The 27992-nt window shown below is 40.5% G+C and overlaps 1 protein-coding gene across 4 annotated transcripts; it reads right to left on the reverse strand.

Annotated features, from left to right (window-relative positions):
• Nucleotides 1-1487: 1487 nt before the first annotated feature.
• On the reverse strand, nucleotides 1488-27912 carry LOC311493433 (uncharacterized protein). Of its 4 annotated transcripts, XR_014699239.1 has the most exons (25): nucleotides 27849-27912; nucleotides 22897-22920; nucleotides 22605-22645; nucleotides 20472-20495; nucleotides 20277-20333; nucleotides 18737-19942; nucleotides 16218-16241; nucleotides 14585-14608; nucleotides 14374-14391; nucleotides 13613-13636; nucleotides 13106-13129; nucleotides 11916-11975; nucleotides 10502-10525; nucleotides 10007-10030; nucleotides 9423-9479; nucleotides 8989-9012; nucleotides 8774-8794; nucleotides 8379-8402; nucleotides 7193-7249; nucleotides 6735-6758; nucleotides 6453-6476; nucleotides 5970-5993; nucleotides 5737-5783; nucleotides 4118-4174; nucleotides 3796-3853 (listed from the first exon to the last, which is right to left on the reverse strand). XR_014699239.1 is itself a non-coding variant. In XM_084552084.1 (24 exons), exons 3-24 carry the CDS (start codon nucleotides 22636-22638, stop codon nucleotides 3234-3236), a joined length of 2472 nt encoding a protein of 823 aa, XP_084408210.1. In that variant the 5' UTR covers nucleotides 22639-22645; nucleotides 22897-22920; nucleotides 27849-27912; the 3' UTR covers nucleotides 1488-3233. The 4 variants fall into 4 exon arrangements, 3 of the variants coding, with proteins under 3 accessions (XP_084408210.1, XP_084408208.1, XP_084408209.1); XM_084552084.1 differs by lacking the exon at nucleotides 5737-5783 and having other exon boundaries at nucleotides 1488-3853; nucleotides 16218-16238; XM_084552082.1 differs by lacking the exon at nucleotides 5737-5783 and having other exon boundaries at nucleotides 1488-3853.
• Nucleotides 27913-27992: the final 80 nt, after the last annotated feature.

Genomic DNA, 27992 nt, shown 5'->3' on the forward strand with positions numbered 1-27992 from the left:
CACTCGCTCCCTCCCTCATGAGTCCCGTATGCGTTCCTCGTAAAGCAGCTCCGCCTGCTCCAGGGTTAGGGTTAGGGTTGAGAGTGACGCGCAGCCAGGCAGGTAGATCATGCTGAATCGTATCCCTGTTTCACCTGGTTGAAAGCAGCTCGCCTCTTCGCCACTGCAGCATCTGAAGTCCTTGTAAAACTTGATGTTATAGCCTTGATACGTCATATCAAGGTGTTCTTTGGCCCTAGTAACTCTCTCTCTCTCTCTCTCTCTTTATCGATATCGATAAAGAGAGAGAGAGAGAGTAGCGGTGAAAGCGCACTATCACAGGGCGGGATCCTTGACGAGGTTTGGGTCCGAGACTCTGATGGGCACGGTCTGGCTCAGGTGAGGAGTTCGATAGAGCCTCTGCAGCCACTTCCTTGAATAAATCTGCCATGAACTGTCTCTGGTTGTTACCTTCAATGTCTTCAGGAAGCCCAGTCACTCTGAAATTCTGACGCTTTGAGCGAGACACCAAGTCCTCCACGGTAGCCTGGAGAGCCGTGGTCTTCCGTCATCGAGGTCTTGGAGCCAGGGGTGCAGATCCGATGTCAGGATTGGGGGGCGCAAAAGCGACTTTGTTTTTGGTATGCAACTCATACCATGCCACCATAAATCACAACTATGTAGAGCAGGGGTGTCAAACTGATCCGTGAAAGGGCCGCTGTGGCTGCAGGTTTTCATTCCAACCATGCAGCACCCATGCAGTGGGTGTGGCTGGCAAGTTTTTGTTGCAATCAAGCAAGAGGACACCTGAAATGACTGCGTGAAGGCAGTTCAGTTGATTGATTGAGCCAAGTCAGGTGTGCTGCTGCATGGTTGGAATGAAAACCTGCAGCCACAGCGGCCCTTTCACGGATCAGTTTGACACCTGTGATGTGGAGGGTCGCCATATCATTCAAAAAGTACTGCACAGGGAATCATTTATTGTGTTACCCGAGTGGGTCGTGTTTAGCCACGGTGACGGTAATGGACTCAAGAGCTGAATTAATCGGGGCGAGGGTCGCGTCCAAAGAGGCCGGTGAGCTCCGCAGTGGTGCTTTTCCTAGATTTTTCCAGTTAAATGATGAAAGTTTCCAAAGGGGGAAGGCCCCGACACCATGTTGCTAGGTAGAGTAGTCTGTTGTTGTGCCTGACTTTTCCGAGTTTGTCTTACTCATTCAGTTCAACTCATTCAAACAGGTAGTTACACCGAAAATATACTTGAAAGAAAGAATGGCGTATTTAACACAATTTCCCGAAATTATACGGAGGTATGCCCCACACGTCCGTCCTCTACATCGTCAAACCAGAAGTCCCCGATACTCAAGAGAGTTAGGAAATGATTGGAACAGAACTGATTATAAAAATAGTTAAAAATAACTACTGATAATGAAAATACATGAGATGCAGACAGACAAGAAAAGGTGTTATTAATATTGATATATGGATTCCATCCAGGGGTGTGCATATGAAGTTCTTATTTCAACTCGTTTCTTCCTCATTTGAAACGTTTGTTTCTTTCTGTGCCTGCACAACAAATCAGTTCTGTTCAAGTCATCTGACTCCTGGACGCAGGAAGACAAGGTGGACAAAATTAGATAGATACTTTATTTATCCTGTCCATTAGTATCATTACATAGAAACGGGAGGAATTACCGTCGGTAAAAATGGTCAAAAAATCAAATAAAACTGAGGTTGGGTGTAATTAATAGTGATTGAGAAACCGAAGCTTTCTGAACCACTGAATAAATCTGAAGCAAATGTGTTGAAATGGTTCAGGTGTTTCGAAGCATTTGATAGAATGAAATGTGGCGACATCTGCTGGATAATATTATACATAGCATTCGCATGAAACAAGGGGTTGTGAAACAGAAAGTTGTGTCTGCTTAACAATAAAGTATCTACAGTATGCGCATCTTGAAATATTTGATTTTTTTTTCCTTTTATAGAAAATAATAATATACTTGAGTTTGCCATCATATAATACTGTATGTTTTAGATGCTTTTATAGGATTGATAGAAATACAAAAATATATTTACAAAATAACTGAAATGCTTGTGCATCTGGGGATGGTGGTGGAAGTAGTTGTATATTAGTATATAGTAGTGTATATATGTCTATGGTCTTGAGCATAACATCTCTATTAATTAAAAGTATCAAACGTTTGTGAACTAGACCGTGACAAACAATCAGCGAGATTCAAATTTAACACGATGTAGCACGCAGTATGAGCCTCAGATACCACACAACAGATTACAAAGAAAACGGAAGACTGGGTTACTACTGTATACACATCTGTGACCCTCAGCTTGGCAGACTATTAGTGGAGGCTATAATGAGCAAGTTATTAAAAAAGTGAGAACACGTTGTCAATGAAGCAGAAATAAGTAAAAATATACCTGAGACTGGAGCAAGACAAATCTAAATCTACAGCAATTCTGATCAAAAACTGAAATTGAGATAAGATAAGATAAGCTGGGACTTTATTTATCCCAGATAGCGGCACCTCGAGTGAATGTACAAATTTGAAATCATCTAAATCCAGACGCTGCATCATTCCAACCTCAACAAAGCTCTTCCCAGGTCAAGCCTGATAGCTACCCTTTGTCATAATGTGCTATAACAACCATAAACCCCCTTAAACCTATAAAGGCCCTTCTGTGCATGATTTTTTATTTATTTATTTTTTTTGCTGTTGGCCAGTTTCTTGCCACATGTCAAGCATTCAGGAAAGTCTACATCACTGGCAGTGGATTCTGTGCATGCAAAATTAAGTTAGTTGTGGAAGTTAGTTCGGTTATTGAATTACCCAACTAACTCAAAGATTGTCGGCACTGATTGGTACTGTGTGTACCTATTGAGCTGCAAAGGAGTCCTGACTTTGAGAATTCAAGATCCAGAATCAGACACTCCTTTGGAAACAACAACACCTATGTCTGAAAGAGAAGTCAAGGGAGACATCTATGTCAAACTGGAAAACCTTTCTCTGAACAGAGGAGGTTAACTGAGATATAATCTGCCATCAACACTGTCTGAACATCTAAATCCAAAATATTTTAACCCAGTTCACTCTTTGAAACTTGGATTTCTGGCCATTAATTGGGTAGAGTACCACAAATAGTGAAAAACACAGGTCATCACCGAGGTTCATCTGTAACACATTAACAGTCATGTGAGTTTCAAATGGGAACCACATGCAGTAATTCTAAATAAAATTCTAAACCCCCCACCAATCATTCAGAGCTGAAGAAGCTGCCTGTCCAGTTGTCTTTAAGAATTGTTTTAAAGGATCTTCAAAGACATACCCTCCATTGTTCTCTTCAACAATCTGTTCAAATCGTGTTAACAGCTCTCCAATGTGAAGGTCTTTCAGCCACAAGACTCTGTCTCTACACATCTTGATCATTTCTTCTATGGGTGGATGTTGTCGATACTTTTCCATGAAGCCTGGCTGCTCCTCTCTGGGTGTTGATATCAGAACCAGTGAATGATCAAATGATCGATCACTGAAGAGTTCCAGGACTCTGCAGAGTCTCTGTCTGTGTTCCTCAGTGAAGTCTTCAGGCTGTAGAAGCAGCAGGAACACATGAGGTCCAGGAGCAGAGAGTCTCTCACAGGTTCCTACATGTTCTCTAAGTTTATCTTCAGAGATGTTGGGGAGCAGCAGATCTGGGATGTTGATGAGAACTACTTCTTTGTCTTTAATCAGTCCACTGACTCTCACACAATGGTCTGGTTCTTCCTCAGTGTTGAACTTGTTCTCTCCCAGGATTAAGTTCCCCACTGAACTCCTCTCAGAGCAGCTGTTCCCCAGAAGAACAACCCTCAGCTCAGATGCTAAAAAGAAAAAGACTGAATTAGAAAACATAGTAACACAGAGAATCCACAGTGAAACACTAGAACTGGATTAACAATGTGAGTGAGGAGGTTGTAATTCTTTAAGAGGACATTTTGATCTGAAACTCATCATTTCATCCTGAACCTGCAAAGATGTTGAAATAAATAAATAAAGAGTAAATGTGAATCTAGAGCCTAGAAAAGCTGTAATCCTACATGTTAATGTGACCAAGAGGATTTCTGACTCAGTTTACTTTTACTTACTGCCAGGTGGAAGGCGTTCAATGCTGCTGCTGAGCTTCATAGATGACCTACGTCGAACTGCAGGGAGAGAGAACATGTAGATGCATTGACTGATGTATTCATGTGTGAGTTGATGCTTCAGCTTGTTTCTGGTAGTCTCTCTAACTCAGCTGCTCTGTCTGAGACCTTCTTGATTTCATCCACTTCCAAATGTCCCCATCTGTCATGACTGCAGTCAGAGACTAATTTGCTGTGTCACCAACAGCGTCGTCCTCTCCTATACCACCAGCCACTTGTGACTATTACAGAGGCTTCTCTCACCCTAGCATCAGACCAGGTAATCAATGACTCACCTCACCTGCACTGTGGAAGCCCAGCTCAATGACAATCAACCACAAACTCAGATCAAAGCTATCAGTCTACAAATGACCGACTTCTGACCTTAGTGGTTGAAGATCCCATCATACATTTTGTAAAACTTCCTTCTGCTATCACATAGTGTCAGTCATATGGGAAAACGTTAAGATGATTGTGTGGAAAAATGGGATGTACTGACATGTTCATCAGCTGAAGCTCTAACAATAGAAGGAGACTGATTACCAAGACAAGCACAATTTTGCTTACAAAATTTGACATCTGGTTTTACATATTGCTTCCTGTAGGGAGCTAGAGCAGCTCATGCATTTGGGTGCATGACTTGTTTACACAAAGAAAGGATTGAGTAATGTATAACATACACAGAAAATATAGTTGAGGGTCCATTATTAAGAGTTTACAGCATTTCAAACAATTTATTAAAAATGCTCCCAACTCATAAAATGAAGTCATTCCAGGACATTCACATGTTACTGAATATATTAGGTACCTCTCTATATTAGGGACTTCACAAACCAGCACCGATATAAGGTGGATTAACAGGAGGTCATTCCTGCCTGTGGCCATCAAACTTTAACTTCATCAAACTAGCCACTGTCACTTTATGGGAGCAACAGCAACAAAACAATTTCCTTGAAGGATTAATACAGTATTCTGATTCTGATTCTGACTCTCCTTGTGTGTTGCCAGGAAGTGCATCGTCATCGCGTGGAAGTCTGACTCCCAGCTTTCAATAGGAAGATGGGTTTCAGAAAAGAACAGCTGAGTTCTACTTGAAAAAAATTACATATACACTCAGGAAAGACTATAATACTTTTACAGAGATGTGGCAACCTTATTTGGCACATATTTGGACACATTGTCGGCCTCTGTGATGGACAGGTTGTAGATTTACAAGCTCTTTGCTGACAGTGCTTACTGTTGTCTACCTTGCCTCTCGACTATTTTTATTATTGTTATTTATTTATTCTTTCTCTTTCTCTCAATTTGTTGGTGGGTGGGTTGGGGGAGGGGTTTGGAGTTGTGTGTTTGTGTTTTCATGTATATCTTGTTGAATTGAAAACTGAAAATAAAATATTCTAAAAAAAAAAAAAGTAATTAAGAAAAGAGGAAGAGGAGAAAAAGCTGAGTGTCTGTAACAGACTGCCACCAGTACAGCACCATCTTTAGATGGACATAACCTGACTCATCCAGTACAGAGACTAATATCAGCTATGTGTTGGGAGAGTGGATGAGAACAACTGGACAAGACAACAGTTACTTACTGGTAGCAGTCACCTTGGCCTCTGTTACATGTTCCAGGTCGTAAGACCTGGAACATGTAACAATAAGAAGTAAAAAGATTGGAAAAAGAGAATCTGTCAGTCATTATCAAGTGAAACTTTCTAACTCACCAGTCAACTTGGAAACATTTCAAGAAAATGTGACTTATTGTCTACAAACTGCTGGAATTCTACATGTTCATAGAAGATTTAGGAGACACTTCACTTTTACTTACCAGAACATGATCGTCTAGCTGACACTGTAGAGAAACATAAAGTAGAATGATTGATTGATTGATGTGAAGTGTCTAATCAGTGTGATAGATGCAGTTTTCATATATTTTATGCTCCTGTCAATATTAAACAGTTAGAAACCAGGAAAATAGCCCAGCACAAACTTCTCAAACCATCCTGTCCAGATATTTATAGATAGGCCACAAGTAATTAAGAAAAGAGGAAGGGGAGAAAAAGCTGAGTGTCTGTAACAGACTGCCACCAGTACAGCACCATCTTTAGATGGACATAACCTGACTCATCCAGTACAGAGACTAATATCAGCTATGTGTTGGATGAGATTAGAGTCAGCAGACATCAATCAAACATTAATCCATATACTGATTTGATCTGTTTAATGTGGAGCTGAACCCTGATTCATTTTATATTGAGATAGTGGATGAGAACAACTGGACAAGACAACAGACACTGGCTGAGAGACATACCATCATAGCCAGAATCCACAGAGGCTGGAACAGAAAAGATTTATAAAAAACAAAGAGAAACTGAATCAATGATGAATTCAACACAACTGCATCAACAACCTGTAATGAAGTCACTGAGGATTTAAGGTGGACTGAAGAGAATCTGTCAGTCATTATCAAGTGAAACTTTCTAACTCACCAGTCAACTTGGAAACATTTCAAGAAAATGTGACTTATTGTCTACAAACTGCTGGAATTCTACATGTTCATAGAAGATTTAGGAGACACTTCACTTTTACTTACCAGAACGTGATCGTCTAGCTGACACTGTAGAGAAACATAAAGTAGATTGATTGATTGATTGATTGATTGATTGATTGATGTGAAGTGTGTAATCAGTGTGATAGTCAAAACTAAACATCCTGTGATTGTTGGTGTCCACAAGCAGCTCAATAACTGATTTACTTCATCTGTGTCAACATCTAGCAGCTCCACCTCACTACCTGTGATAGTCTGTGTGGACTGAGGCAGACTGCAGGTGGAGACAGAGAGTCAGGAGAACCACCTGGACAGAAAGTTACCACTAGAGGACGCTCTCTACACAATGTCTGTCCTCATGTCTAATCAAAGACTAGCTAAAAACAACAAGACAAAGAAAGAGAAGAGCAAGTGTCTAAATGTGAATCTAGAGCCTAGAAAAGCTGTAATCCTACATGTTAATGTGACCAAGAGGATTTCTGACTCATTTCACTTTAACTTACTGTCAGGTGGCTGGTGATGAATGCTGCTGCTGGGCTTCACTGATGAGTCAGAGAGCTCTGCAGGGAGAGAGAACATGTAGATGCATTGACTGATGTATTGATGTGTGAGTTGATGTTTCAGCTTGTAGTCATCTCTCTGGATTCTGTGTGTCTCTCTAACTTCTTGCTTTCATCCACTTCCAGAGCTGTGTTCAGTGACTTAGTTCTAAACTGCAGCTCTACAAATTGAACCGTGGCATCCCTAATACATTGTAGAGCCAAAGCTAGACTAATAACCAGGAAGCAGGCAGTGTTTGATTTGAGTCTTTTCTACATTTTATCATTCATGTTAAAGCTAATATTGACTTCTCTTCAGACTTAATGTTGACTTATCAGCCAGTGCTGAATAACCCAGCAGATATCTTGTAGTAGATGGAGGCAGAAGAAAAGTGTTTTCAACGTCTGCTTTGACGTCCCTCATGAACTCTGAGCCCTCACTGGCTATGACCTGATGGAACAGATGACTGCTTCAGATGCTGGATCAATAATATTATTCTTTAACAGTTAGTCTGTTAACAGAGGAAGTATTGTGGTTGATGGTGCTAGTCAGAGAGGCTGAATCCATTCATACAGTACAGATCACAGCCTGCATACATTGGACCAGTCTGACTCAGTTACTACTGATGGTATGTAGCATTGATCTCATCAGGTTATTGTTGCTTACTGTTCTATGACATCAGAGGATCACATGTGTGGATGTACTAAAGAGAACTAGAACTCTGATCACATGAGGACTCCTCCTTCACTTGAATCAAAGTTCTTCAGTTTCCAAGCTTCCTGTATTAGGTCCATGCATGTTCAGCTAGCTTCTATAGAGCATGCTCAGTAGGATCCTTCTCAGTCCAGCTGGTGGAGAGCTTCCAAGACAGAGATTCACCCTAGCTAATACTTTATTAACTCTGACATTATCATTGACCTCAGCTTGATATCACAAACCAGCACCAATATAAGGTGGATTAACAACCTGTAATGAAGTCACTAAGGATTTAAGGTGGACTGAAGAGAATCTGTCAGTCATTATCAAGTGAAACTTTCTAACTCACCAGTCAACTTGGAAACATTTCAAGAAAATGTGACTTATTGTCTACAAACTGCTGGAATTCTACATGTTCATAGAAGATTTAGGAGACACTTCACTTTTACTTACGGAGAGGTGATGGTTCAGCTGAACCTGTAGAGAAATATAGAGTAGATTGATTGATTGATTGATTGATTGATTGATTGATTGATGTGAAGTGTGTAATCAGTGTGATAGATGCAGTTTTCATATATTTTATGCTCCTGTCAATATTAAACAGTTAGAAACCAGGAAAAAAGCCCAGCACAAACTTCTCAAACCATCCTGTCCAGATATTCATAGATAGGCCACAAGTAATTAAGAAAAGAGGAAGAGGAGAAAAAGCTGAGTGTCTGTAACAGACTGCCACCAGTACAGCACCATCTTTAGATGGACATAACCTGACTCATCCAGTACAGAGACTAATATCAGATATGTGTTGGGAGAGTGGATGAGAACAACTGGACAAGACAACAGTTACTTACTGGTAGCAGTCACCTTGGCCTCTGTTACATGTTCCAGGTCGTGTTGTAGAAGTAAAAAGATTGGAAAAAGAGAATCTGTCAGTCATTATCAAGTGAAACTTTCTAACTCACCAGTCAACTTGGAAACATTTCAAGAAAATGTGACTTATTGTCTACAAACTGCTGGAATTCTACATGTTCATAGGAGATTTAGGAGACACTTCACTTTTACTTACTGAGACGTTCTAGTTCACCCGACACTGTAGAGAAACATAAAGTAGATTGATTGATGTGAAGTGTGTAATCAGTGTGATAGTCAGAACTAAACATCCTGTGATTGTTGGTGTCCACAAGCAACTCAATAACTGATTTACTTCATCTGTGTCAACATCTAGCAGCTCCACCTCACTACCTGTGATAGTCTGTGTGGACTGAGGCAGACTGCAGGTGGAGACAGAGAGTCAGGAGAACCACCTGGACAGAAAGTTACCACTAGAGGACGCTCTCTACACAATGTCTGTCCTCATGTCTAATCAAAGACTAGCTGAAAACAACAAGACAAAGACAGAGAAGAGCAAGTGTCTAAATGTGAATCTAGAGCCTAGAAAAGCTGTAATCCTACATGTTAATGTGACCAAGAGGATTTCTGACTCAGTTCACTTTAACTTACTGTCAGGTGCCAGGTATTTAATGCTGCTGATGGTCTTCACTGATGGGTAAGAGAGCACTGCAGGGAGAGAGAACATGTAGATGCATTGACTGATGTATTGATGTGTGAGTTGATGTTTCAGCTTGTAGTCATCTCTCTGGATTCTGTGTGTCTCTCTAACTTCTTGCTTTCATCCACTTCCAGAGCTGTGTTCAGTCACTTAGTTCTAAGCTGCAGCTCTACAAATTGAACCGTGGCATCCCTAATACATTGTAGAGCCAAAGCTAGACTAATAACCAGGAAGCAGGCAGTGTTTGATTTGATTCTTTTCTACATTTTATCATTCATGTTAAAGCTGATATTGACTTCTCTTCAGACTTAATGTTGACTCATCAGCCAGTGCTGAATAACCCAGCAGATATCTTGTAGTAGATGGAGGCAGAAGAAAAGTGGACTGAAGAGAATCTGTCAGTCATTATCAAGTGAAACTTTCTAACTCACCAGTCAACTTGGAAACATTTCAAGAAAATGTGACTTATTGTCTACAAACTGCTGGAATTCTACATGTTCATAGAAGATTTAGGAGACACTTCACTTTTACTTACTGAGAAATGATCGTCGAGCTGACACTGTAGAGAAACATAAAGTAGAATGATTGATTGATTGATTGATTGATTGATGTGAAGTGTGTAATCAGTGTGATAGATACAGTTTTCATATTTTTTATGCTCCTGTCAATATTAAACAGTTAGAAACCAGGAAACAAGCCCAGCACAAACTTCTCAAACCATCCTGACCAGATATTTATAGATAGGCCACAAGTAATTAAGAAAAGAGGAAGAGGAGAAAAAGCTGAGTGTCTGTAACAGACTGCCACCAGTACAGCACCATCTTTAGATGGACATAACCTGACTCATCCAGTACAGAGACTAATATCAGCTATGTGTTGGATGAGATTAGAGTCAGCAGACATCAATCAAACATTAATCCATATACTGATTTGATCTGTTTAAGGTGGAACTGAACCCTGATTAATTTTATATTGAGAGAGTGGATGAGAACAACTGGACAAGACAACAGACACTGGCTGTGAGACGTACCTCCATAGCCAGAATCCTCAGAGGCTGGAACAGAAAAGATTTATAAAATACAAACAGAAACTGAATCAGTGATGAATTCAACACAACTGCATCAACAACCTGTAATGAAGTCACTGAGGATTTAAGGTGGACTGAAGAGAATCTGTCAGTCATTATCAAGTGAAACTTTCTAACTCACCAGTCAACTTGGAAACATTTCAAGAAAATGTGACTTATTGTCTACAAACTGCTGGAAATCTACATGTTCATAGAAGATTTAGGAGACACTTCACTTTTACTTACGTCGACGTGATCGTAGAACTGATGCTGTAGAGTAGGGATGGGTGATATGGACTAAAAATTTTATCCCGATAATTTCTGGTATTTATCACGGTAACAATAAAAATGACGATAAATAAAAACGAATTCAGCCTAATCTTTTTGACTATAATACATCTGCAAATTTTATCTGAGTTGTTGTTTTTTTACCGGACTCTTCGGATTAAGTCGTCGCTGCTTCTGCATCTTTGCACATTTTCTGTATTTCTTCATATTCTGGTTTGTGCTTGTGTTTGAGGTGGTGGAACAAATTAGTGGTGTTACTGTCCTTTTTATGCACTATTTGTTAGCAAACCTTGCATGTTGTAATTTGCTGCTCTGCATCAGACTTTTTAACCCCTTAACGCCTAGTGTTGCGATTTCGCGACGCACTGTTTCCATTCAGACTGCAGCTGAAATAACGCATGTAATACTCCAATGTCAGTTTGTGCACATTCAAAAAATTCCTAGGAACCTTTTGCAAGCACTAGTTTCTCGTAGGACCGGCTGGAGTGGTAAGCAAAAATACAAATATTTCATTTCTTTATATGATTGAAAAATCAATTCAGGCGTTAAGGGGTTAAAACCAAACCAGATAACGGAGGTGGAGCCTCGTTTAGGAACGAGGCTGCTCGGCGTATCTGCTCCGCCTTCCGCCAATGTCAATTTGTCAATATTCCATACGTGTTGGGCTGCGAGTGTGTCACGCACATATATACGTCATCAGTGGGAATTTATCGTTTTTATCGCGGGATGACATATTTTTACCGTGGGGAATGTTTTTGACAATATATCGTAACTGATGAAATATCGCACAGCCCTACTGTAGAGAAACATAAAGTACAATGATTGATTGACTGATGTGAAGTGTCTAATCAGTGAGGCAGACTGCAGGTGGAGACAGAGAGTCAGGAGAACCACCTGGACAGAAAGTTACCACTAGAGGACGCTCTCTACACAATGTCAGTCCTCATGTCTAATCAAAGACTCGCTGAAAACAACAAGACAAAGAAAGAGAAGAGCAAGTGTCTAAATGTGAATCTAGAGCCTAGAAAAGCTGTAATCCTACATGTTAATGTGACCAAGAGGATTTCTGACTCATTTCACTTTAACTTACTGTCAGGTGGCTGCAATCCAAAACTGCTGCTGCTGCTGCTGGGATAAGCCTGACCGACCACTGCAGGGAGAGAGAACATGTAGATTGCATTGACTGATGTATTGATGTGTGAGTTGATGTTTCAGCTTGTAGTCGTCTCTCTGGATTCTGTGTGTCTCTCTAACTTCTTGCTTTCATCCACTTCCAGACCTGTGTTCAGTGACTTAGTTCTAAACTGCAGCTCTACAAATTGAACCGTGGCATCCCTAATACATTGTAGAGCCAAAGCTAGACTAATAACCAGGAAGCAGGCAGTGTTTGATTTGATTCTTTTCTACATTTGATCATTCATGTTAAAGCTAATATTGACTTCTCTTCAGACTTAATGTAGACTTATCAGCCAGTGCTGAATAACCCAGCAGATATCTTGTAGTAGATGGAGGCAGAAGAAAAGTGTTTTCAACGTCTGCTTTGACGTCCCTCATGAACTCTGAGCCCTCACTGGCTATGACCTGATGGAACAGATGACTGCTTCAGATGCTGGATCAATAATATTATTCTTTAACAGTTAGTCTGTTAACAGAGGAAGTATTGTGGTTGATGGTGCTAGTCAGAGAGGCTGAATCCATTCATACAGTACAGATCACAGCCTGCATACATTGGACCAGTCTGACTCAGTTACTACTGATGGTATGTAGCATTGATCTCATCAGGTTATTGTTGCTTACTGTTCTATGACATCAGAGGATCACATGTGTGGATGTACTAAAGAGAACTAGAACTACGATCACATGAGGACTCCTCCTTCACTTGAATCAAAGTTCTTCAGTTTCCAAGCTTCCTGTATTAGGTACATGCATGTTCAGCTAGCTTCTATAGAGCATGCTCAGTAGGATCCTTCTCAGTCCAGCTGGTGGAGAGCTTCCAAGACAGAGATTCACCCTAGCTAATACTTTATTAACTCTGACATTATCATTGACCTCCGCTTGATATCACAAACCAGCACCGATATAAGGTGGATTAACAACCTGTAATGAAGTCACTGAGGATTTAAGGTGGACTGAAGAGAATCTGTCAGTCATTATCAAGTGAAACTTTCTAACTCACCAGTCAACTTGGAAACATTTCAAGAAAATGTGACTTATTGTCTACAAACTGCTGGAATTCTACATGTTAATAGAAGATTTAGGAGACACCTCACTTTTACTTACGGAGAGGTGATGGTTCAGCTGAACCTGTAGAGAAACATAGAGTAGATTGATTGATTGATTGATTGATTGATTGATTGATTGATTGATGTGAAGTGTGTAATCAGTGTGATAGGTACAGTTTTCATATTTTTTATGCTCCTGTCAATATTAAACAGTTAGAAACCAGGAAAGAAGCCCAGCACAAACTTCTCAAACCATCCTGAGCAGATATTTATAGATAGGCCACAAGTAATTAAGAAAAGAGGAAGAGGAGAAAAAGCTGAGTGTCTGTAACAGACTGCCACCAGTACAGCACCATCTTTAGATGGACATAACCTGACTCATCCAGTACAGAGACTAATATCAGCTATGTGTTGGATGAGATTGGAGTCAGCAGACATCAATCAAACATTAATCCATATACTGATTTGATCTGTTTAAGGTGGAGCTGAACCCTGATTCATTTTATATTGAGATAGTGGATGAGAACAACTGGACAAGACAACAGACACTGGCTGTGAGACGTACCTCCATAGCCAGAATCCTCAGAGGCTGGAACAGAAAAGATTTATAAAATACAAACAGAAACTGAATCAATGATGAATTCAACACAACTGCATCAACAACCTGTAATGAAGTCACTGAGGATTTAAGGTGGACTGAAGAGAATCTGTCAGTCATTATCAAGTGAAACTTTCTAACTCACCAGTCAACTTGGAAACATTTCAAGAAAATGTGACTTATTGTCTACAAACTGCTGGAATTCTACATGTTCATAGAAGATTTAGGAGAAGCTTCACTTTTACTAACTGAGACGATCTATTTCAGCTGACACTGTAGAGAAACATAAAGTAGATTGATTGGTTGATTGATTGATTGATGTGAAGTGTGTAATCAGTGTGATAGATGCAGTTTTCATATATTTTATGCTCCTGTCAATATTAAACAGTTAGAAACCAGGAAAAAATCCCAGCACAAACTTCTCAAACCATCCTGACCAGATATTTATAGATAGGCCACAAGTAAGTAAGAAAAGAGGAAGAGGAGAAAAAGCTGAGTGTCTGTAACAGACTGCCACCAGTACAGCACCATATTTAGATGGACATAACCTGACTCATCCAGTACAGAGACTAATATCAGCTGTGTGTTGGATGAGATTAGAGTCAGCAGACATCAATCAAACATTAATCCATATACTGATTTGATCTGTTTAAGGTGGAGCTGAACCCTGATTCATTTTAGATTGAGAGAGCGGATGAGAACAACTGGACAAGACAACAGTTACTTACTGCGAGACAACAGGTCCTCTGTTACATGTTCCAGATCATGTCATAGAAGGAAACATTGAAAAAAAGAGAATCTGTCAGTCATTATCAAGTGAATCTTTCTAACTCACCAGTCAACTTGGAAACATTTCAAGAAAATGTGACTTATTGTCTACAAACTGCTGGAATTCTACATGTTCATAGAAGATTTAGGAGACACTTCACTTTTACTTACCAGGACGTGATCGTAGAGCTGAACCTGTAGAGAAACATAAAGTAGATTTATTGATTGATTGATTGATTGATGTGAAGTGTGTAATCAGTGTGATAGTCAGAACTAAACATCCTGTGATTGTTGGTGTCCACAAGCAGCTCAATAACTGATTTACTTCATCTGTGTCAACATCTAGCAGCTCCACCTCACTACCTGTGATAGTCTGTGTGGACTGAGGCAGACTGCAGGTGGAGACAGAGAGTCAGGAGAACCACCTGGACAGAAAGTTACCACTAGAGGACGCTCTCTACACAATGTCTGTCCTCATGTCTAATCAAAGACTAGCTGAAAACAACAAGACAAAGAAAGAGAAGAGCAAGTGTCTAAATGTGAATCTAGAGCCTAGAAAAGCTGTAATCCTACATGTTAATGTGACCAAGAGGATTTCTGACTCAGTTCACTTTAACTTACTGTCAGGTGGCTGGTATTTAATGCTGCTGAGCTTCATAGCTGACTAAGGGTGCATTGCAGGGAGAGAGAACATGTAGATGCATTGACTGATGTATTGATGTGTGAGTTGATGTTTCAGCTTGTAGTCATCTCTCTGGATTCTGTGTGTCTCTCTAACTTCTTGCTTTCATCCACTTCCAGAGCTGTGTTCAGTGACTTAGTTCTAAACTGCAGCTCTACAAATTGAACCGTGGCATCCCTAATACATTGTAGAGCCAAAGCTAGACTAATAACCAGGAAGCAGGCAGTGTTTGATTTGATTCTTTTCTACATTTGATCATTCATGTTAAAGCTAATATTGACTTCTCTTCAGACTTAGTGTTGACTTATCAGCCAGTGCTGAATAACCCAGCAGATATCTTGTAGTAGATGGAGGCAGAAGAAAAGTGTTTTCAACGTCTGCTTTGACGTCCCTCATGAACTCTGATCCCTCACTGGCTATGACCTGATGTAACAGATGACTGCTTCAGATGCTGGATCAATAATATTATTCTTTAACAGTTAGTCTGTTAACAGAGGAAGTATTGTGGTTGATGGTGCTAGTCAGAGAGGCTGAATCCATTCATACAGTACAGATCACAGCCTGCATACATTGGACCAGTCTGACTCAGTTACTACTGATGGTATGTAGCATTGATCTCATCAGGTTATTGTTGCTTACTGTTCTATGACATCAGAGGATCACATGTGTGGATGTACTAAAGAGAACTAGAACTCTGATCACATGAGGACTCCTCCTTCACTTGAATCAAAGTTCTTCAGTTTCCAAGCTTCCTGTATTAGGTCCATGCATGTTCAGCTAGCTTCTATAGAGCATGCTCAGTAGGATCCTTCTCAGTCCAGCTGGTGGAGAGCTTCCAAGACAGAGATTCACCCTAGCTAATACTTTATTAACTCTGACATTATCATTGACCTCAGCTTGATATCACAAACCAGCACCGATATAAGGTGGATTAACAACCTGGAATGAAGTCAGTGAGGATTTAAGGTGGACTGAAGAGAATCTGTCAGTCATTATCAAGTGAAACTTTCTAACTCACCAGTCAACTTGGAAACATTTCAAGAAAATGTGACTTATTGTCTACAAACTGCTGGAATTCTACATGTTCATAGAAGATTTAGGAGACACTTCACTTTTACTTACCGGGATATAGTAGTAGAGGAACTGCTGTAGAGAAACAAAGTAGAATGATTGATTGATTGATTGATTGATTGATTGATGTGAAGTGTGTAATCAGTGTGATAGTCAGAACTAAACATCCTGTGATTGTTGGTGTCCACAAGCAGCTCAATAACTGATTTACTTCATCTGTGTCAACATCTAGCAGCTCCACCTCACTACCTGTGATAGTCTGTGTGGACTGAGGCAGACTGCAGGTGGAGACAGAGAGTCTGGAGAACCATCTGGACAAAAAGTTACCACTAGAGGACGCTCTCTACACAATGTCTGTCCTCATGTCTAATCAAAGACTAGATGGAAACAACAAGACAAAGAAAGAGAAGAGCAAGTGTCTCTCTTCACGACAGAGTTGTGATTCTTTGTTGTTATTTATTCAGCTGATATTTTATGATGAATAAAGGAACCCAACAGAGTTACAGCAAATACAGTGCCTAGGGCTGGGCGATAAAACAATAACGATACATATCGCGATAGACACGTGATCGATATCAATAGAAAATACGTTTGATAGAATATTCGATAATTTCACTTGAACTCCGTTAGAGAAAAATAGGAAGAATACTCCGAGCCAGAACTGCAAGTCATTCTGGGAGATGTAGGCAGAGGAAGGGCTTTAGCCTCTTGACCTATCACGGCCCAGCTTGGTGGCATCAGCAACAACAACAAAAAAAAGAACGGCGTGGAGTGAAAGGAGGAGGAGAAACATTTTGGTTATTTTAAGTCAGACAAGAGTCAGACTGATGTTGTCCGCAAACTTGGTGACGAGTGAGCATATTAATCGGCTCTTGTCTCTCTTGATAAGTAGTGTAAGAGTCTGTTAAGTTTCGTTTCTCTGCGTATTGTGCGTAAGTGAGTGAGTGTCTGAGTGCCTTAGTTTGCTAGTGGTCAAGTCCAGTAGTACATTTTATTTCTCTGCTGAGTGAGATGTAAGATGTTCGAATGGTGCCGTTTATATAAATCAAACGTGGTAGGACTCAACTGAGCCGGTTAAATAGACTCTAGATTCATGATTCTTGAGTCATCTTTGATGAACCAAATCTTTTTTCCACTGCTACCGAATATTAATTAAAAATGAATGAAAATTAAATGCTACTGACTATGTCATTGTTATCATTTTTAAAAAATTAAAGCGATGGGTAAAAATGGGTTATGATGGGATTTTTATGATCTGTCAGTCAAAATGACAGACAACAAAAAAGTCTAGCACAACTTCATCATTCACACCTTGACACCGTTGGAGGTGCGACAGGCCTAAAGCCCAGCAGAAAGACCATCACACTGTAATGAATAAAAGCAGATTATCACATAAGTTTTACACAATGCCTTGTTGTATTTAAAGAATCAGAGATTTGCCTCAGTCTGATCTTCACAACACATGTTTGTAAAAGTGTATGATGGCAACGGACAAAGGAGCTTTCTGAGGAGCTCAGAAAAAGAGTTGTTGTTGCTCATCAGGCTGGAAAAGGTTTCAAAATCATCTCTAAAGAGTTTGGAACCCACAAATAATCCACAGTCAGACAGACTGAAGATGACTGTTCCCCTCCACAGGAGTAGTCCACAAACAAAGATCACTCCATAATAGTCTGAGAGGTCCCAGAGGAACCCAGGGGAACTTCTAAGCAGCTAAAGGCCTCTCTCTCATTGGCTAATGTTAATGTTGATGAATCCACTGAACAACCATGGTGCGATGGACAAAGACACTGCTCTCCAAGAAGAACATTTCTAAACATCATGTGGACAAGACACAAGACTATTGGGACAATGTTTAGTGGACAGATGAGACCAAAGTAGAATAGTTTGGTTTAAATGAGATGAACCAACACTGCATCATTCCAGCATCAGAACCTCATCCCTCCATCAAACATGGGGGTGCTAATGTCCTGGTTTGGGCCTGTTCTGCTGCATCTGGACCAGGACAGCTTGTCATCATTGATGGACCAATGAATTGTGAATTCTACCAGTGAACTCTAAAAGAAAATGTCAGGACATCTGTCCATGAGCTGAATGTGAAGAGAAACTGGGTCATACAGCAAGACAACGAGAACCAAGAACACAAGTGGTTCTACAAGAGAATGTTAAAGAAGAACAAGATGAATGTTTAGGAACGGCCAAGTCAAAGTCCTGACCTTAATCCAATAGAAATGTTGTGGAAGGACCTGAAGCAAGCAGTTGATGTGAGGAAACCCACCAACATCTCAGAACTGAAGTGGTTCTGTTCTGAGGAATGGGCTAAAATTCCTCCAAGCTGCTGTAGACCATTGATCAGCTGTTACCAGAAACATTTAGTTACAAGGAGGTCACAGCAGATACTGGAGACAAGGAGGCACTTAGATATGAACTTACAGCCATTTTCTATTGTCAAGGAATCAAGAGAAATTGGAAAAATTAACAATATAGCTTCCTCCCCTGATCTGACTGTAAATGTCACCAAACTCTGTAAACCGAGAGAGAATGAAAAGGAAATTAAAAATGATAGTACTTACCTTTTATTTGAAGCTTCTCAGCCTGCAGTGAGCTGATCATATCCATTTGGGAACGAGCAAAGGTGTATATTGTGTAGGAGTCAGGTTTGTCCTTAGTGAATCTCATCTGTTCCACAGTCTCCAACAGTTCTGGGATCTGCTGTTTGTTCCTAATGTTGAGAACAAAATATCTTCCTCTGCAGCTCTGACAGATCTCCTGGATGTTCTGGTTTTCTTTTAAAAAGTTAACAACATCTGGATGATTTGGATCTGAATCCACAGTGAACAGAATCATGGTGAAGTCATTGACTCTGGAGCTAAATGTGTTCTGGATGATCTCTAACTCTCCCTTGTCTTCATCAGTGAGGGGACCCACAGGTAGGACCAGGATGAAGGCATGGACGCCCTCAGGATCACAGAGGGAGATACACCTGAATGATTCCTTCATCACTGCCTCCTGAGGTTTTCCATACAAGGCAGGCAGCTCCACCAGGGAAACCCAACGTCCACACACCTCTCCCTGATTCTGAACACACTCTGATGAGTTGGAGACTGAATGAAGCTCTGTCTGACCTAAAATGGCCTCGGCTGCTGAAGTCTTCTCTGATCCTCTCCTCCCACACAGAACCAGGTTTAAAGACGGACGGTTGGTTCCTCTCATGGTTAAACCAGAATCGTTTTCTTCATATCCACCACACCTCAGATGTTCTCCATTGTTCTCCTTTACTATTTGACCCAAGCGTGTTAACAGCTCTGAACGATCAATATCCCTCCTCTTCAAGTATCTGTATCTACATTTTATGATCAGTTCTTTTAATGGAGGACACTTCATGTAGTTTTCTACTGAGCTCTCCTCTCTGGGTGTTGATATCAGAACCAGTGAATGATCAAATGATCGATCACTGAAGAGTTCCAGGACTCTGCAGAGTCTCTGTCTGTGTTCCTCAGTGAAGTCTTCAGGCTGTAGAACCAGCAGGAACACATGAGGTCCAGGAGCAGAGAGTCTCTCACAGGTTCCTACATGTTCTCTAAGTTCATCTTCAGAGATGTTGGGGAGCAGCAGATCTGGGATGTTGATGACATCTACTTTTTTGTTATCAAATGTTCCACTGATTCTCAGACAAGACTCAGGTTCTTGGTTGAACTTGTTCTCTCCCAGGATGAGGTTCCCCACTGAACTCCTCTCAGACCAGCTGCTCCCCAGCAGAACAACCCTCAGCTCAGACACTGTGGAAGAAAATGAACAATTATATTATTTTTGTCAACATTATAGAGAATCTATTAGTGATCAACTTATCACATGCAGCTTCAGTTTTGTGTTTTAATGTGTGCATATAGTTTCTATAGGAGGTTTAACTGTTTATTTAAATCCTGTAATGTTCACCACCTGAACTGCCAAGTGTATCTCAGCATTCTCCACTACCACAGGATCTTAGCAGAATGAATGAAACTGTATCATAAGACTCTATGAACTAATCTAGAGTCAGAATCAGTGATTTCAGTGTGATATGATCAGATGTTCTATTAACCAACAGAAAAGTTCAGACTCAGTTAAACTCACTGTCAGGTGGAAGAATATCATAGCTGCTGTTGCGCTTTAGGGGCTGATCATCTGTGACTGTAAAGACAGAGAGAGACACAGAAATTCATTCATAAAATCAGTACATTAATTTGTTATTCATATATTATTGAGCACAGTAACAACATGAACCTATCTCCTAAATCTTACAGCTACAATATCTTCACTTTTACTTACTGGGATGGTCTATTTCAGCTGATCCTGTAGAGAAACATAAAGTAGAATCATTGATTGATTGATTGATGTGAAGTGTGTAATCAGTGTGATAGTCAGAACTAAACATCCTGTGATTGTTGGTGTCCACAAGCAGCTCAATAACTGTTACTCCACCCATATTCAGTGTAGGATCACTAAACTCATCTCACACATCCACTAGCTCCTGCTTCCTCAGGGTCCACCACAAGTTCTCAGCAGAAGTTACAATGCTGTCATCTCCTGTTGTCTCAGTCTAGCTGCAGTCAGTGTACAGGACGATTATCATGCATGCACATCAAAACTATTCACCCTTTTACCCTTTTCTTTCCATTAGTTTGCACAATTTCTTTAAATAATTAAAGGCAAATATAAAAATAACTCATAGCTCATGTGAGCTTAAAACTCCACCTTAATAATATTAAAATGCCAGTAATGCATATTTATTTATTTATGATCACAGATTTTCCAAGGTGTCAATACACACGCCTGCAGCTAGGTGGCGCTATAATAAGCGAATTTATTTGATTTAAAGCTACAAGCAGTTAGAGCACTAAATACTATAATATATTAACAGTGATTCTTACTCAAAGATGTAGTAACGCTGTACCAGACAACGGGCTAAATAGGTTAGCCTACTGTTCCATGGTAGCACACGTGGCAAACGGAAAACTTGGTAAAATATAAATGACAACACCACTACAGCTAAACACCAGGTGGTTAAATACGTGCTAACATACAGACACACTGAAAGAGTCCATTAGCCAAATAACAGCAGCATGTTTAACACAGCTGCTAACGTCCTTGCTCCTCTTTACAAGAGAATCCAATAATTCTAGACGTATTTATAAATGTAAAGCCACCACTCACCAACATGAAAAGTGAGTCAGTGGGCACCGTCAGCCAGGAAATCGGATAATCAAGAGATCGGAAGCTCACAATCAATTCAATTCTTAAGACCGGTGCATGTGAGGCTCCTGGCTGGTGTTACTTGTGTGCAGTGGTGTGCAGTCAGGTGAGGCAGGGTAGGCAGCCATGGACCTCACTGCACGTTACTGCTTGTGTGGCAGTTTTTTGTTGGTTTCGGCTCTCTCCTGGATTATTCAGACGTGAGTAAATACGGTCATGTTTGGAATGCTTATTATTAACAATGGTCTGATAACTTGTTCAGCCATGTTAAGCTCACGTTTGGTTTGTTGGGACTGCTAGGAAGCAGACGTGTCCATGACGGCAATATCACTGGTATCATCATAATTTAGCTCCCTTGGTGTGGAAAGAGGTACACAGCGCTTATTCCTATGTGTCAAATGTCTGGTTGAATTTTAACAATCATCCCTCTTAAATTTAAAATGTATGTAAATGAATAAATTTTATATTAACTAACTTAAGCACAGGAATTACACAGAAAATGTTTTATTGATATCTAATGGGAGTTTGCTCAAAGATTTTGTTTGTTTGTAGTTCAGTTAACTCATTTTGTTCTTTTTTATATTAATTACTTACAGTTTTCACGGTGTGCAAAAATAAAGCCATTTAAGCACCAGTACGTGACTCTTTGTGCTACACTACTTATTTAATCAGTGAGCTTGGTTTAGTGTAAATTCTTTATTATGGTAGGAAAAAGTTAAATTCATATTTCTGTATGAATGGTTTCTGATAATACATCTGAAACGACAAAATGTCTTTCATTTTAAATAAATGTTCATTGTGGTTGGACCGTGACAGTTCTTAATTTTGGCCCCCTCTCTGAGTTTTTAATGTCTGCTCTAACACATTAAATACTTTATACAATAGTAAACCTCCTTAAATAATTCCTAAAATGAAAATGAAAAGAGGCAGGATTGTGTTCTTTAGCTGCTGGTCCAGTAACACAATGACCGTTCAAGTCCTTCTGGAGTCAAAGCTGAAAAAATCCTGAAAGTTTTTATCAACTGAAACTTTCTAACTTTCTAAGAAAGTAAGACCTTCAAAATGCTGCTGTGATTAGACAGCTGAACACAAGGAAACAAAACTGACTCCATCAATCATCATCAACCTGTTTAAGGTGGAGCTGAGCCCTGATTCATTTTACATTGAGAGAGTGGATGAGAACAACTGGACAAGACAACAGACACTTACCCGCAGCCTCGTACTGAAGCACTTCATGTTCCATTTCTCTCCTAGAAAAGATTCATAAAACAAAGAGAAACTGAATCAATGATGAATTCAACACAACTGCATCAACAACCTCTAATGAAGTCACTGAGGATTTAAGGTGGACTGAAGAGAATCTGTCAGTCATTATCAAGTGAAACTTTCTAACTCACCAGTCAACTTGGAAACATTTCAAGAAAATGTGACTTATTGTCTACAAACTGCTGGAATTCTACATGTTCATAGAAGATTTAGGAGACACTTCACTTTTACTTACTGGGACGGTGATGTTCAGTTGATCCTAATAAAAAAATATATATATAATATAAAGTAGAATCATTGATCGATTGATTGATGTGAAGTGTGTAATCAGTGTGATAGTCAGAACTAAACATCCTGTGATTGTTGGTGTCCACAAGCAGCTCAATAACTGATTTACTTCATCTGTGTCAACAAAACAACAAAATACAACAAAAGTCTACCAACACTGCAGCTCCTATCAACAGCAGCCAACTACTGAGGCCAGTATATTATTATACCAAGTGGATGGACATTGTTATGAAAATGGATCGTTTAGTAACTAAACCAAAAAAGATAACAGGTATGTTTATAGATGACAGTGGCACTAATAGGCCATCACTCAGTTTAGTTTCCACATTTACATTTAACATAAAAACAATGTGAAGAGCTTAGTACTGAATGATATACGGCACTACACAACAACATACTGAGGGAGTCATTCATTCATTTTCTATACCCGGTTATTCCTGTTAAGGGTCACGGGGGTCTGCTGGAGCCTGTCACAGCTGTCATCGGGCGAGAGGCAGGGGTACACCCTGGACAGGTCTCCAGTCCATCGCAGGGCCACACACAGAGACAGACAACCATTCACACTCACACCCACGGCCAATTTAGAATCACCAGTGAACCTAACCAGCATGTCTTTGGATGGTGGGAGGAAGCTGGAGAACATGGAGAGAACCCACGCAGACACAGGGAGAACATGCAGACTCCACACAGAAAGGCCAGCCGGCCCATGGATTCAAACCGGTGACGTTCTTGCTGTGAGGCATCAGTGCTAACCACATTTCCACTGTGCCGCCCATACTGAGGGAGTCAGTGTATTCTATTTTGTAAATGCAGAACAGCATATGCACAAAGGGTTGCCACCTCCCTGAAAAATAAATAAGGGACCCGATTGCCTTCACCCTTCCCGGCATTTTTTTTTTTTTTTTTTAGCTTTTTTGTGTGTGTGAACTATTTGACTCGAACCTGAATTGAATTAGATTCATATTTTTGAGTGATATGAACACGTGCAAAACAAATAATTATTCAACAATGTATTTTTAATACAAAATAACAAAATTAACAGAAACCTGTCCTGCTTAAAATTGTATAAATTAATTGAAAACAATAGAAAGCAGAGCATTCCTCTTGTAAAAGTGCAATAAGAAAAGTTCAAACAGAAAGTGTGAGTAACAGTTGTTTGCTTTGTTGCTTTGTTGTCTTCTGGTATCTTCTTCGCAAATAACAGTACCTTGACCAATGAGATGAGCAGGATTCTCGCTGTCAGCTCATTGGTCACAGAGCAGGAGACGGCCTGGGAATAAGTTTACCGTAAATGTTCATATAAAGCGCCCTGTTATTCATTCATTCCGTTGACATTTTACACACTATTTTTGATTCTCAAGGGACGGTTGGCAACCCTCTTCATATGGACAACTACTGAACTCATTTTTCTTGAAAGTAGAGAGAGATATTTTGTCTTGTTAGCCAACCTTAGTGCTTGAAAGAAAGAAGTCAGAGTGGTCAGAGCCAGGCGTATATAGTCAGTGCTCAGAGGGTTGCACTCGAGCGCGACCAGCGACTTTGATTGGTCATGCCAGAGTCCGCCCATTTCTCTCTCAGGCCAGCACGGAGGTACTGATGCATGCTTTTATCTCTTGTCGTTTAGATTATTGTAATGCCCTGCTCTCTGGTCTTCCCAAAAAAAGTATCTCTAATCTTCAGCTACTTCAGAACTCAGCCGCACAAGTGCTGACGAGGACCAGAGGGCGGGAGCACATTACACCGGTTTTAAAATCGCTGCATTGGCTTCCCGTGCGCTTCAGGATTGATTTTAAGGTTCTCTTACTTGTTTTTAAGTGTCTTAACAGTCTTGGGCCTTCTTATTTATCTGACTTACTTTTACCATATCAACCTTCGCGGACCCTGAGGTCGTCCGGCACTGGCCTTTTAACCATACCAAAAGTTAGATCGAAAACACACGGGGAGGCAGCTTTCAGTTATTATGGTCCCCGATTGTGGAACAGCCTGCCGGAGAACCACAGGGCCGCAGAGACTGTTGATGTTTTTAAAAAGAGGCTCAAGACCCACCTTTTAATCAGGCTTTTAACTGATTTCTTTTATTACCCTACCTTTTAATCAGATTCTTGATCTGCTTTAACTACATGTTTTCATGTACAAGTTGAAAGCATTTTATCTATACTTTTCATTTTTACCCCATTTTAAAGTTTTAGTTTTCGGCCCTCGGATTTTAGCAGTTTTAGTTCTTAGCAGTTCTTCTCAGACTTTTTATCATTTATTTATTTTTTTTATTTATTTTTACTTTAACTCCTGCCTCAAGTGGAGGAGTTTAAGTATCTCGGGGTCTTGTTCACGAGTGAGGGTAAAAGGGAGCGAGAGATCGACAGGCGGATCGGAGCGGCATCGGCAGTGATGCGGATGCTTAACCTGTCGGTCGTGGTGAAGAGAGAGCTAGGCCAAAAGGCGAAGCTCTCAATTTACCGGTCGATCTACGTTCCAATCCTCACCTATGGTCATGAACTTTGGGTAATGACCGAAAGAACAAGATCGCGAATACAGGCGGCCGAAATGAGTTTCCTTCGTAGGGTGGCCGGGCTCAGCCTTAGAAATAGGGTTAGGAGCTCGGACATACGGGAGGAGCTCAGAGTAGAGCCGCTGCTCCTCCACGTCGAGAGGAGTCAGTTGAGGTGGCTAGGGCATCTGGTAAGGATGCCCCCCGGACGCCTCCCAGGAGAGGTGTTTCGGGCATGTCCCACCGGTAGGAGACCTCGAGGCCGACCCAGGACACGATGGAGGGATTATATCTCTCGTCTGGCCTGGGAACGCCTGGGGGTTCCTCCGGAGGAGCTGGCTGAAGTGGCTGGGGAGAGGGCTGTCTGGGCTTCCCTGCTGAAGCTGTTGCCCCCGCGACCCGGACCCGGATAAGCGGAAGACGACGAGTACGAGTACGAGTACTTTAATAATATATTTTAACTACATGTCTTAATTGTACAAGCTGAAAGCATCTTATTTATACTGGTCATTTTTATTCTGTCTTACAGTTTTAGTCCCTCAGTTTTTAGCTCCAGTGTCTCCTCATGGGGGCCTACCGCACTGGGAGCTGCTCTGGTCTACTTTTTTTTTTTTTTTTTTTTCCCCCGCCACCACCCCCCCTCTTCGGAGGACAACTTTATTTTTAATAAAGCAAACAGAAAAAGAAAAGGTACATTATTTTGTCCTACCGTAACCATACAACCCCTTTAGTGGAGCCCAGGATACATAAGGGGAGGGGAGATTAAAACACCACTTACAGTGAGATACGTGTAAAATACCACAACACATGTAAGATACTTATAAGACAAGTATACAATGTAACACATAAAACAACATATACAACATATAAGACATGACAAGATAACAGACAGGCAACAGAGGGACAAGACAGTTGACAAACACAAAGACAGAATATTAGCTATTGATCTTAGGTTCACATTGCGGTCCCTCAAAATATAGGTCCGACTTAAACGTGTGCATATCACCTCCTACTGCACGAGAGAATGTACAATTAGCCATAGTCATATAGTCATGCGCTGTATTTAGACTGTCCATATGTAATAACTACACGACACTTTAAAGGCCGGTACATATAATTCCTCAGGGGCCACCAATTGAATAGCCCGGCAATAGGGGGTCCCTGATCCATCTCTCTATCAGTTTGGGGGTCCTTGGACTAAAAATGACTGGGATCATAGAGAAATGACATTATTAGCTCAGCCCAATGGAGCAATATTCTAACTGATTTAATTAGGGGTCTATGGAAATGAAGTTGCAGGATCCCTGTTGATTTCTCATAATAATAATGATTTATCTTTTCCTGTGTAGCTAAAGTGTCTGCCAAGGACAAACTGCAAAGGCGAAAGGCATCAGTCCTGGTAACTTGGTAGAAGTCCTACCATGTCACTTTGCCAAGGTGTCAATTCACATGCCTGCAGCTAGGTGGCGCAGTAATAGTCATATCTCACATGTCAGTCAGATCACATCCTCATTCCCTGATCTCGTTAAATAACTGTGCTTACGTGAACCGTCATTCACAGAAACATAGTCAAACTAAATAGATAGATAGATAGATAGATAGATAGATAGATAAGTACTTTATTCATCCCCACAGGGGAAATTCAGGTGTCCAGCAGCTTACAGTGTGTTATTCATTAACAAGCATTCACCCTACACTCATAAAAACACAAGTAGAGACACAGTAGAGAGAGAGACACAGACAATAACAGTTGTTAAAGGAAAAGTATAAAAAAGGCTACTATCATTAATTAATAATATATTAATAATATTTACTTATATTTTTCTTGCGCGTCTACTCTCGTACTAACGGTACAGGCGCTGGGGAAAGTCCAAATGCATGTGTCACAAAGAAACAAAAACGTGTATTTCGTGGATTCGGGTTTGAAAACTATGTAGTAGTAAATGTTTTCCTTAATAGTTTTTAAACTTGAATCAGAATCCACAGTTTTTATTAGCAACTGGCCGCACCTCTACCGTAAATATAAAATAGTCGCGCAAGAATTCTTTAACCGCGGCTGGCTTGAGTGACGTGATTCTGAAATGGCGCCTCTTTTTTGAGGCCTAAAGTTTTACATCTTGTTCTCGTTCTAAAGTTTGACATGAACCTGTAGGAAGAGACAGATCCTCTCATTTCAGGTAGATTTCAGACATTGAACGCACCATCAGCCAGAAGCCCAGAAAGCAGTTCTTTAGACTGATACCACTGTGTTCTATTTAAATAAGGCCAGTAGAGCTGGTGTGATGCTGACAGACGGATCATATCACGAGTACAATTAATGATCCATCATGTCAGTGAGTGTCCTCATGTAGCTAGAGCATCATGTTTAACCCTCCACCACCACATCTACCACATACAAGACTTTTACTCACTTGATTCTTTCTCTTTAGTCCAGTTCAGCCTTCACAGGAAATTCTTGCTGCAACACAACCATCGAGTGAAAGTGAAACTAAAAACAGAGACTGATGACTCCACCCAACAAGTGGGCTGAACAAACAAAACCATGCAGACAGATT

This window comes from Chelon labrosus (genome assembly GCF_963514085.1).
Source record: "Chelon labrosus genome assembly, chromosome: 9".
In the NCBI taxonomy this organism is placed as follows: domain Eukaryota; kingdom Metazoa; phylum Chordata; class Actinopteri; order Mugiliformes; family Mugilidae; genus Chelon; species Chelon labrosus.